At 36.5% G+C, this 12,984-nt stretch overlaps 1 protein-coding gene across 1 annotated transcript in view; it reads left to right on the plus strand.

Annotated features, from left to right (window-relative positions):
- LIPI (lipase I) overlaps positions 1-12,984 on the plus strand; it is a 69,562-nt gene that overhangs the window by 49,820 nt on the left and 6,758 nt on the right. Inside the window, exons 8-9 of the mRNA XM_035015310.1 lie at positions 2,297-2,408; positions 9,229-9,405. Coding sequence (XP_034871201.1) covers positions 2,297-2,408; positions 9,229-9,405 — 289 coding nt within the window. The remainder of the gene's footprint in view (positions 1-2,296; positions 2,409-9,228; positions 9,406-12,984) is intronic.

Genomic DNA, 12,984 nt, shown 5'->3' on the forward strand with positions numbered 1-12,984 from the left:
TGGCTCAGTCAGTTAAGCATGGGACTCTTGATTTCCTCTCAGGTCATGATCTCAGGGTTCTGAGATTGAGCCCCGCGACCGGCTCCATGCTCAGGGCAGAGTCCACTTGTTTCTCTCTCTCTCTCTCTCTCAAATAAATAAACAAAATCTTTAAAAAATTTCCATGTTACCTAGAGTTTTATTTAGTCTTGGAAAATTTATCCCCCCATCTAAGACTCATAGACAACCAGTAGGAAGAATTTTCCAAGTTCCTCTTTGAATGACAGAGCAGAGAATTAAGGTCTCTGGCTCTGTGCAGGGACTTTCATCTCAGCACTGTCACTTAGCATCTTATCTCCTGTGCATGGAAGTTGACACTGCAGCCTCAGTCTCCCTACATCCAGTTCTCAAGTCCTGCAGGGATCCAGAGCTTCAGTCTATCTTAAGTTTTGCCTTTACTTTCTCTTCATTTCTGCTTCCTAATATTTTTCCTACCTTCACCTGAGCTTGGTTTTATATTTAATTTATGGATTGTACACTCATCATTTCCATGTACCTGTAGCAAGAGGTGGGCTTATTCTGTAACATCTCAATATGTCATGCTACCAGAAGTCATCTGAGAAAGTCTGAACATCTGCTTTTTTGGGTGAGGTGGAACAAAGTATTTTGTCTAAAGCTGAGCAGTCACTTCAAAGTAAGAAGTGGTCCTTAACTCTCTTGTGTGAGAAATTGATGAGGTCCAGTGATAAATACATTACCTTATTTGAGGTAGTACTCAGCATCAGGAATAAAACAGGAAGTTACTACTCTTGTCTGTTTAGTAGCAGCATTTAACAGCTAGCATGCATGATTTTAGTACATGTATTTCTCATAAGAAAATTTCATATTCCATGTTCTATTTTTTATACATTTTCTTCTAAGAGATGGTTCACAGTACAGGGACTAGTGTCTACCTCTGATGGAGATGGACTGCACATTCTAGTCCGTAAGTTACAGTATCACAACAGGATTGGCATAGAACTAAAAGGATGGGCATCACCTTACACTGGGTTGCAGCAAAATGTATCCACTTGGCTGTTCTTGGGACTGGGGGATGGGCATCTAAGTCATAAGGTCATCATACTTGAAGTATAGGAGGAAAAGTGGATATTGATGTTAAGTGGTAAAAGGGGTAGACCTAGTAAGCACTTAAAAATATCTCTTTGCTGCGAATTTAAATCTTCCCTCTGTCTGGGTATTTCTTTTCCTTTTTTTTTTTTTTTTTTTTTTTTTAAGATTTTATTTATTTATTTGACAGAGAGAGACACGGCGAGAGAGGGAACACAAGCAGGGGGAGTGGGAGAGGGAGAAGCGGGCTTCCCGCAGAGCAGGGAGCCCGATGTGGGGCTCGATCCCAGGACCCTGGGATCATGACCTGAGCCGAAGGCAGACGCTTAACGACTGAGCCCCCCAGGCGCCCCTGTCTGGGTATTTCCCCTCCAGATGCATCAACATCTTCCCATCATAGAAATGAAAGTATCTCAAACTTGTTTTCTCAGCTAATCTTCTAGCTCTTGTTTGCAGGTGGGAGTAGTGGGATCTTGAAGCAGTTCTGGGCTGTGGTGGGGTTTCTGGCAGAGCCTTGTTCTCTGGACCTCAATAATTATTTGAACTACATATTCCCTAATAAATTCTTCTTGTGCTTAAAAACAAAACAAACCAAAAAAAAAACCTCACAGGGAGTCAGAACTTGCTGTATAGCTCAGACTATATTGAGTATAGTGATTAGTTCAGCATCCTTGCCTCTGGAAGATTTACTATATCGATTTTTAGCTGGGGCATTTTGAATAAAAACTATTATGAGCTTGGTATTATAGAAATACTTAATTTTACAGGCATTCCTAAACAACCAGTGAAATTGGGAATTATATTTGTCAAGCAATTTTACCCAGGACTATTCATCAGATAATTAAGGAACCTTATCATATTTACTTCTTTAGTTGTGCTATTGAAAAAGAAAAATTGTTTCATTGACCTAAATTCTGAAATTTCTTGGTTTGCAGACCAGTTAGTATTCTCTAATTATTTGGCCAACTTTTCACCATACCTATGACTTTCTGGCAGGCTTTTTCATTCCTCCCATTTTCAGGTCTAGTTAAGAATTGACAAAAAGTAAAATATATTACCCATGTACCTAATGAGTGGCTCTCAATATTATGTGCATATATAATATGTGCCTAGATTGTGTACATATATACATACATGTGTATCTGCATAGGCACCAAAAATAAGGAAAAAAATAATAATGTGAATTGCATTCTATATTTTTATTTTACAGCCTATTATTTTGTTCTCACTATAACTGTTCTGGATAAAACTATAGAGGATGGCTATATTACATTTAAATTATTAAACCAGCTTGGAATGGTTGAAGAGCCAAGGCTCTATGAGTAAGTATAAGTTAGTATTTTTTTTCTTTCATAAATTAAATGTTTGTTTTTTTGAGCATCTACTTTGGAATATAATACAGATAGTGTAATTTTTCTATCCGTTGAACCTTAAAATGTTAAATATTAAAAGAATCTCAGGTGTATATTCTAACTCATTCATTCTATGGAGGAAGATGCTGAATACGAAGTCGACTAACTTGTTTATGTCATACACACCTAGGAACTACAAACATTAGGGGAAACTTTTTTTCCCCTCTCATTCTAACTCTCATTCCAGTGTTCTTCTTCTCAAACTACTTGCCTTCTAATTCTCTCTGGTTTTCAGGCAACATTGTGTTCACAGTGCTGTGAATAAATGTCTAACAACTTCTGTCAGTAGAGTGACACAATTTCAGTATTCCAGAGAACCACTCCCAGCCACAAATTCCACAAATAATAGAAGAGTGTTTTGTTTTTACTTAATCTTCTATTTAACTCTTTGTGTATATATGTATGTGTAGGTATATATACATATTTTTTAAGTTATCTAATCATCTCAAAGAATGTTCTCAGCTTGAATTTGTTGAATGCACATTTGTGTATTTAATAAATTCTCAAACTAAGAAATTCATTTCCTGTTAAACAAAAGAATGGTATGAAGGTGTATGCTACTATTAAAATTGTAGTTTCCAACCTGCTGTGCTAGACTTCTAGAAATCTATTAAATAATGTGACTTTTCAAAATGCTCACTGGTACCATGTCTAGTGATGAAATAAAAGATACACTTTATTTTATTGTGCCTGGACTCAGAACAATTTGGTTTAAGTTTAGACTGATTACTGATGACCTCTTTAGAATTTCAGGAAGCATAATCGATATATCCAGTTTTTACCATTGTCATAGTCTAGGTGGTTACAGTACCTGAATTGACTAAATCTGATGCGTGATGGGCTTCAGACTTGCATACATCGTGATGCCCAAACTTGTTCAACCACTAAAGCGAACCAGGGAAAAGTCTCTGCATGCTTATATATTTGCACATCAGCATTGCAAACAATGGAAGTGATGTATGTAATTTTACAGGATTATTATGAACATTTGTTTAAAATCTAAAATGATATTAAAATATAAAAAGTAGTCATATCTCATAATAAATGAAGTTTGTTTTGTAGATAAATCTTCAAAACCTTGAAATCCACAAAGAAAAATAATAGTAAAAGAAGTATATTATGATAAAATATTGAGAACCTATGTACTGAAGTGACATAAAGACTACTTCACCATGGGATACTAAGGCCATTCTTGGAAATAATGTTCTGAGTTTTAGTCAGGAAAAATTTTTTAAACATTGAGATTAACATATTTTTAATATTAGATCCTTAAAATTTTAATTTTCTTAAAATGATTAAAGGCATTGCAGATAATTTAGTAGTTGGATAGAACTGGCGATGAGTGAGCATCAATTCTTTTTGTTTTTTCCCTTTCTTCAACTTCCCCTCAGTCACCCAAAGAAGAATATTAAATAAATCAAACTAGGATTTCAGATTCTTCAAATTCGTCATTTACATCAAGGCCCATATATATTTTTAAAGATTTTATTTATTTATTTGACAGCGAGAGACACAGCGAGAGAGGGAACACGATCAGGGGGAGTGGGAGAGGGAGAAGCAGGCTTCCCGCGGAGCAAGGAGCCCGATGCGGGGCTCGATCCCAGGACCCTGGGATCATGACCTGAGCCGAAGGCAGACGCTTAATGACTGAGCCACCCAGGCATCCCAAGGCCCGTATTTTATTAAGAGAAACTTAAGTTGTTGCCACTTAATTTTGAGCACTGATTGACAGTGTTATAATAATATTTTATAATAGTTTATTGCTTTAAATCACTTAAAATAGTGTATATATGTGCATACATATAACACACATATGTGTATGATCCATTATTTATTTTTATAAGACACATGCTTTCTTAGGTTTTTGAATCCACTTATTCAACAGTGTTATTCAGCACCAATGGAACTTATTCAGGCATTTCACCAAATAATGGGTATTCAAGATAAAATAGCACTGTTATTGTTCTCAAGGAAGTCACAGAAAACTGGAGGAGACTAATGCATATTTATAGCTCTGAGTAATAAGTTCTGTAGTAGCAGAATACTTACATGCTGTGGGTGTACAGAGGAAGAAGCAAGGAAGCATTTGAAGGAGAGAGACTGCAGTCAAGGCGTGGAGAGAGAGTGCTTTCAAAGGCATGGAAATAGGAAAGTACCAGAGTTCAGTAACAGCACAAAGACTATAGTATGAGAGAAGTTGTTTCCAACTTGTTCAGAAGGCAATGCAATTGTGATTCTTGATTCCCTTTATAAACATCCTTGTCTATGCAGAACACCGTGAAATATTGATGCATTTTATCCACATACTTGACTTCGTGCATTTTTCATGAAGGAATATAAAACATGGATGATATATTCATGGCAAATCTGTCCATTTAAGCCTGGCCATAGGCTTTATTGTTTTTCTATTAAATAATTCTTTGCTAATAGCTTTGGTCATGCTTCGGGATTTGAACTGTTTCAGAAACTAGGGAAGCCAGAGACTTTTAAATGACCTTTTGTTTCCCTTTTCAAAATTGAAAAGGAATATTTGCTCATTCTAGAAAAATGTGTCATACAGTAGAAAATGAGAATCATATATAATTACATCATCCAGGCATGTTCACATTTACTATTTGGTCTACATCTATGTCTCCTTCTCTTCCTCTACCTCTTCACTTCCTTCCTCTTTCTTCTTGTACATACCCCTGTGCATTATTTTTTTTCACTTAGCAAAACTAGGATCTTATCCTGATTTTTATACTGAATGTTACAATGTAATAATTTTTTATGTCACTTAAAATTACTCACACATTATAATACGATGCCAAATATATTAATATATCAATATAGGAATTTAAACAGGGGTTATCAATTTTGGACATTCTGGTTCCCTCAGAGGATGAGTAGTGGAGAGATTAGAGTGGCACAAGTCCAAAGAGGTGACTGTTGTAATAATTTCTGTGAGAGATGATGGAGGCCTGGACTAAATTCATGGAAATGTTTTTTGTTTTGTATTGTTTTGTTTTTAGGACTTAGAATAGATGTGTTTTTATGATAAATTAAATATATGAAACTGAAGGAAAGAAACCAGTTTCGAGGCAAACATTTAAGTTATGGTGCCATTTACTGAGCCGGGAGGTCATGGATAGGAACCAATCTAATCATTCAATATAATATCTTGAAAGCTTCTATAGGCCAGTAACTGTACTAGAAATTGGGGATACAGTTCTGGACAAATTAGATTGCTGTCTTTACATAATTTCTGTCCAGTGCAGCCGATAGACTTTACAAATACATAATACAAATAAAATGATAATGTTCATCATTCCTCTATTCAGACAATTTTTAATGTGTTTCTGCATTGAGCTAGGGACTGTGCTAAGTGCTGAGGATACTGTGATGAGAAAAATAGACATGGTCCTACCCTCATTAAAGTTACATCTTAATGAAGGCTATAACAGTCATCAAAAATAAATAAAAATGTATAAATGAAATCTGAAAAATGTCTTGAAGCAAATTATAGTGTGTATGGAAACATAAAATAGGGGATAGTGAGGTCATTAAAAGTTTCCCTAAGGACATTTCATATTAGTTGAGACCTAAATGAGGAGCAGGAATTCATCTGCTTTGCTATATTCCAGGCAGAAGGGTCAATAAATGCATAGATCCTGAAGGAGAAGGGAACATAGCCCATTTTAGGAACTGAAGGAATTTTATAATGTCTTAGAATGGAGGCAGGGAAAGCAAGAGAGCTTTGAGAGAGGTAGTACACCCCTAGATTCTGTAAGAACTAGAACTTACAGGGCATTTCTAGGATTTTATTTTACTCACTGGGCAAATGAAAACCACTAAAGTGTTTTAGTTGGGGCAGTCTGGTTGGAGCTGGGATTGGATCTTTATTTAGGAAAAACAATTTGATCACAGTGGGTTGATGAGGGACAAGACAGGATGTCGTTTTAAGAATATAGGCAAGGAACAATGGTGTCCTGAGTGCTTGCAGTGGAGATGGAAACTGAGGATGGATTCAAAGCAGATTCAGGATATTTTATAGGTATAGTCAGTAGGAATTTATGATGGATTGGAAGTAGGAGTTAAAAGAGGGGATATCAAGGGTGAATCCTAATTGTCTGGCTTGGGTAATAGGTGGTAGAGCCATTTAAAATGATAAAGAAATTTGTAAACTGTTGGGTTTTGTTTCCTTTTGTTTTTTGGTGAGAGATGGTTTTTGGGGAAGATGTCATTTAGATTTGAACCTACTGAGCTGCAGATATCCTTGAGAGATCCAAGTAGACATGATGAATGACAGTCAATATGTATGTCTGGATCTCAGCAGAGTTCAGCTAGAGGCAGAGATTTTGTGGTCATGAGCAAACAGTTGGTATTCGAAATCATTAAAGTGGGTGTGAAATTGTAGGGAAAGATAGCACATTCCCATCTGGACATACTGACTTTGAAGTATCTCTGAGAAACCCAGATAAGGTCTTGGATAGAAATTAAAGATATGATCATTGATGCTATATTCCGTGAAAGAGGAGGTAGTAATAGTGTCTGGAAGGAGCAGAAATGGGCTTTGAGGAGTGTGATGACAACCTTTTTTTGGGCCTAGCTGTTTTGAAGACTCAAGAGGAGGAAAAGGTGGGAAGAAATGTAAGATGGCGCAAGTGTTGAACATACTCTTCATCTGTTCTACGTGTGATTGTTGCCTTTGCTCAAGCAAATCATTGCTGCCTTGAAGGAGGAAATTAATACAACAGATTTTTTTAAAGATTTATTTATTTGAGAGAGAGAGAGGGAGAGAGTGAGAGCAGGGGCAGAGGGAAAGAGAGAATCTCAGGCAGACTCTGCTGAGCGTGGAGCCCCACACAGGGCTCGATCCCGCGACCTTGAGATCATGACCTGAACTGAAATCAAGAGTCAGAGGCTTAACTGACTGAGCCACCCATGTGCCCCAGTACAATAGATGTTTTTTTTCTTTCTCTCCTCTTCCTTTATCTTCTCTTCTCTCTTCTTCCCTTGCTTCCTCCTCTCCTCTCCCCCTTCCTCCCACTCTCCCTCCTTTTCTTTCCTCCTCCTCTTACTTATCCTGCTCCTCCTCCTCCTTTTCCTTCTTTGGAGTCCCCTTGGTAGTTAAGCAGATTCATATTGATCTAACTGACTCCAGGCCCCCATACTTCTGGCAAACAAGGATGAGGAATTTGAGTAGAGTGATGAAGAACATTGACATGACTGTGTTTGCGTTCTAGCTTTGCATTCACTAGCTTAGGAAAGGCTCTTATATGCTCTGATATTCAGTTTTCTCATCTGTTAATGGCAATACTAATAGTACCTAATAAAGGGAGTTGTTAAGATAGTTAAATAAGGGCAAGTATGTCAAACTTTATTACAGTTCTGGATGCACTGTAAATGCTCAGAAAATTGTACTTATTAAATTCTACCTTTATTTTTTCCTTTTGAATCTGAGGCTTTTATAATTATTCCTTTAATTCACAAATATTTGGTAAATGGCACAGAACAATGAAGAATTATTATTTGAGTATCCAGCCCATTCAGGGAACTATGATAGTTGTTCAGGTGTCTAAACAAAGAAGCATAAGGGGACTTCTCTAATCTTTTTTTTTTTTTTAAAGATTTTATTTATTTATTTGAGAGAGAGGATGAGAGAGAGAGAGCATGAGAAGGGGGAGGGTCAGAGGGAGAAGCAGACTCCCTGCTGAGCAGGGAGCCCGACGCGGGATCGATCCCGGGACTCCAGGATCATGACCTGAGTCAAAGGCAGTCGCTTAACCAACTGAGCCACCCAGGCACCTAGGACTTCTCTTATCTTAAATGTACAATCTAGATACCCAAGTCAGAAAGACAAGATGTCCCACATTTTTCTCAAAAAATATCCCCAAATAATTTTGTATGGAGACGCATGTATTATTTTTTTATTTTGTTTTAACTTATTTTAAATTAGTTTTTAAAAATTTTTATTTTATTTAAATTCAATTAATTAATTAATTAGTATATTATTAATTTAGAGGTAAAGTTCAGTGATTCATCAGTTGCATATAACACCCAGTGCTCATTATATCACGTGCCCTCCTTAATGTCCATCACCCAGTTACCCCCTCCCCTCAGCAACCCTCAGTTTGTTTCCTGTAGTTAAGAGTCTCTTATGGTTTGTCTCCCTCTCTGATTTCGTCTTATTTTATTTTTCCCTCCCTTCCCCTATGATCCTCTGTTTTGTTTCTTAAATTCCACATATGAGTGAGATCATATGATGATTGTCTTTCTGTGATTGATTTATTTCACTTTGCATAATACCCTCTAGTTCTATCCATGTCATTGCAAAAGGTCGGATTTAATTTTTTGTGATGGCTGAGTAATATTCCATTGTGTGTGTGTGTATGTATATATATGTAATATATAATACATACACACACACCACATCTTCTTTATCCATTCATCTGTTGATGGACATCTGGGCTTTTTCCATAGTTTGGCTATTGTGGACATTGTTGCTATAAACATTGGGGTGCAAGTGCCCCTTTGGATCACTATGTTTGTATCCTTTGGGTAAATACCTAGTAGTGCAATTGCTAGGTTGTATTTTAAATTATTTTAATAAATACTTTAACAAATATGTTATTGTTTGGCCTTTTTCCTTTAAGTTTATTCTTTCTATCCTGCATTGTTAACATTACATTGACTTTAGAATTAAATTGTATTTTACTAATATGCTGAGCATATTAAATTCTCTCTTTAGGAAGAACAGATCATTTAATGAGCTCCAAGAAGTCAAGATTCTTGCTCAATTTTTAAATGATGTTGTAAATATTTCAAGCATTGGTTTGGCATATTCTCAGAGCTCACATTGGCAATTTATCACAGGCAGATACAAAATCCAGCGTATCATGTTACAGTCACTTACATATCCAGAAAGGTAAGAAAAATAAATTTTGATTTCAGTTTATAATCTTTTAAACTTGAAAATATTGGTCTGCTAAGAAATGTTTTAAAAGTTTATGTATTCAAGGGGCACCTGGGTGGCTCAGTCGATAAGCGTCTGCCTTCGGCTCGGGTCGTGGTCCCAGGGTCCTGGGATCGAGCCCCACATAGGGCTCCCTGCTCCGCGGGAAGCCTGCTTCTGCCTCTCCCACTCCCCCTGCTTGTGTTCCCTCTCTTGCTGTGTCTCTGTCAAATAAATAAATAAAATCTTTAAAAAAAAAGTTTATGTATTCAAATATCTGTTTCTTGTGTATTTCAGATTATATTTTACATAAATGTTAGAATATCTAAAAGGTGCAAGATGCACTTTTTTAAAAATGAAAATTAGTTTGAATGAAACTTAGTTTGGAATCACATCACCTAAGCAAAGAAAAAACACAATCATTTCATTAGACACAATAAAAATGAAAAAAAAAATGAGACAAGTATCTGCCTTAGAAGTTGATTGATAATTTCTTATATATACATATATATTTACAGAGTGGTTGAGATTCCTTTTATACAATTCTTTAGATGGGGTTCAGTAGCTGAAAACTCTATAATGAGGCATAATAAGATAGAAGTCATCATGACTTTCAATGATTTTTCTTTCTCTTAAATTTATTTTTATTTGGGAAGAGAAAAAAAGCCCATTTTCATTTATTGTATCTAAGATTCTATATATCACTGGAAATTCAACCCCAAGAATATATTGACAGAAGTGAAGCTCTAGCATATGTACAATAACAGCATGAGGAAAATCTGACTCTACATTTTAATTTTACCATCATATGTCTTGGTTTGTCTGTTATATCACAAATATCTCCATTCCACATCATGACTTGATGGGTTTTTTTGAAGATGATAGACTCCAGCGGTATTTTTCTTAGTCTATTTAATATGCTTTTCTTAGTTCCGTGTTCTCATAACTGAAGAGGTTTTCCTACTATCCTTGTCCCCACAGTATTGATGTACATGTTCACCATGGCAGGATTCATATTCCCACAAAAACACCTCTGTGAAAGCACTAAGAACCACTAAGACCTCTTTAATGAGTTGACCATTTGTCTATTTGGATATGTGACATGTGGTTTGTTCCAACCATGAGTTTCAACTGAGAGCCAATAGCAATGGGTTTGTGGATTGCTAGAAATCTCTCTTCTTTAGCTGACAGTGGAGCTTTCTTTTTACTTCTCTTTATGTTTCTGTATTTATATGTTTGATTCCCTAATTACCTTTCTATGAATGTTGCACATAGTAAATAAGAATTTTTGGAGAATAAAAATAATAAATTACAAGAATATGCATTTTGACAAGGTCTATAACAAAAGAGGAGAATTGGGGGGCACCTGGGTGGCTCAGTTGGTTAAGCCTCTACCTTCGGCTCAGGTCATGATCCTGGGGTCCTGGGATCAAGCCCCACATCAGGCTCCCTGATCAGCAGGGATCCTGCTTCTCCCTCTCCTCCATCCCTCTCCCTGTTTATTCTCTTTTTCTTTAAAATAAATAAATGAAGTCTTTTTAAAAATTAAAAAAAATAAAAAGAGGAGAATTAGAAAGATTCTTTGAAGTGAAAATTATTTTGTAACTTTTGGCATGAAAATAGTCACTCAAAAATCACTAAGTAAGATATTATAATGGAAAAAATCTAGGAATAATTTTACTGTTCTTTGTCTTTGATTGAAATACCTACAAAAAAATACAAAATATATGGAAATTTTCAGCTAGGAATATTAGCAACATCATTCCCCACCAAAGTATACCAGAGAGAGAGAGACAGACAGACACACATAGGGGGTCATGTTTGAAGGACTAGAGCTCAAGATTTTTATTCTTCAACTGATCTCTGTATTTATTACCTTTTTAAGACAATATTTATTTATTCCCCACCCCTTGTGTTTATTATCTTAAAGATGCAAAACCTCTAGTAATCATAAGAATGCAAAATATATTTGTAGTTCCCAAAAGCTAAGTTTTAAAGGGGCCAAGCTTTTTGCACCATCATATCCCCTTAGTCTCCCCCATTAATACCTCTCTGAGCATAAGGAAGGTGAGTATAAACAGAGAAGTTTAGAGGTTGTAATTTTATATCTTGTGTTTCTGGTACTTAAATGTAAAGAATTCATATTGTCTCAGAATAAAGTCTTCTCCCTATATATTATATATGGAAAGAGAAAATAAAAAGTTTCCTCTTTAGTCTGAGGATATAAACAAAATACACTTTCTAATAGCTATGGACATTTGCCAATTAAGGCAAAACATTAAACCACCACCTAACCTGTTTCACAGAATAGCTTATTCATTAAAGAACTTTCCCCTGCTGCTCAGAGGTGAAGCAAGAGGCCAACTCCCACCCCCTTGTCCCCCACCCTATATTGTCTAACCATCTTTTTTTTTATTATTGTTTTGTGGTAAGAGCATTTAACATGAGATTTACTCTCAACAAATTTTAAAGTGCAGTATTATTTACTATAGGCATGATGTTGTATAGCAGAAAAACAAGCAAACTCTTACTACTACAAAAGACAGAGAATCCAACCACAAATCCCGAAAGAGAAAGGGGACATGTAGCCAGATGTATCTGAAAATCCCATAGAAGATAATGGCTCCTGGCTTAGCTGCATTCAAAGCACCAAGTGCACTTCTGTGCTAGCTCTTGGCTTTGCCATTCACATTGCTTCGTCCCAATACCAACTTGGAGGCTACTTGATTCCAAATTCAAATCCCATGAGGATGGGTGGAGAAAGTTTTAAAGTCTCTTTGCATGTCACTGACTTTGACTGGGCAAGTGCATACCTTTGAACCTCATACTGTGGCCAGGGAAGTAGATTCTTCTGATTGGCCAGGGAAATAAGTCCTTTGATTTACGCTTACTCTGTGACAAGATGGGACCAAATTCAATCAGTTTATATATATACATATATATATATATATATATTTTTTTTTTTAAGATTTTATTTGACAGAGAGAGGGAACACAAGCAGGGGGGAGTGGGAGAGGGAGAAGCAGGCTTCCTGAGGAGCAGGGAGCCCGATGCGGGGCTTGATCCCAGGACGCTGGGATCATGACCTGAGCCGAAGGCAGATGCTTAACGACTGAGCCACCTAGGCTCCCTGATCAAAGTTTATATATTAAGAGTAGGATGAAGAATGTTAAAGGTAGTATTACCAGAGAAGATAATATTACCTGTAAGGTGAAAAAAATAACAGGACACTACAGAAAGACTGAAAATATTTTGATAAATCAGGCAAAACATTAATTAAAAGTAGATTGGCTTGGGGGAGCCTGGGTGGCTCACTCGTTAAGCGTCTGCCTTCAGCTCAGGTCATGATCCTAGGGTCCTGGGATCGAGCCCCATATCGGGCTCCCTGCTCGTTGGGAAGCCTGCTTCTCCCTCTCCCACTCCCCCTGCTTGTGTTCCCTCTCTGCTCTGTCTCTGTCTGTCAAATAAATAAATAAAATCTTAAAAAAAAAAAGTAGATTGGCTTGTAATTTATCTTACTGAAGTTGGGTATTGATTTAACAACAACAACAA

The sequence above is a fragment of the Mirounga leonina genome, unplaced genomic scaffold (genome assembly GCF_011800145.1).
Source record: "Mirounga leonina isolate KUSES-001 unplaced genomic scaffold, KU_Mleo_1.0 Mir_169, whole genome shotgun sequence".
In the NCBI taxonomy this organism is placed as follows: domain Eukaryota; kingdom Metazoa; phylum Chordata; class Mammalia; order Carnivora; family Phocidae; genus Mirounga; species Mirounga leonina.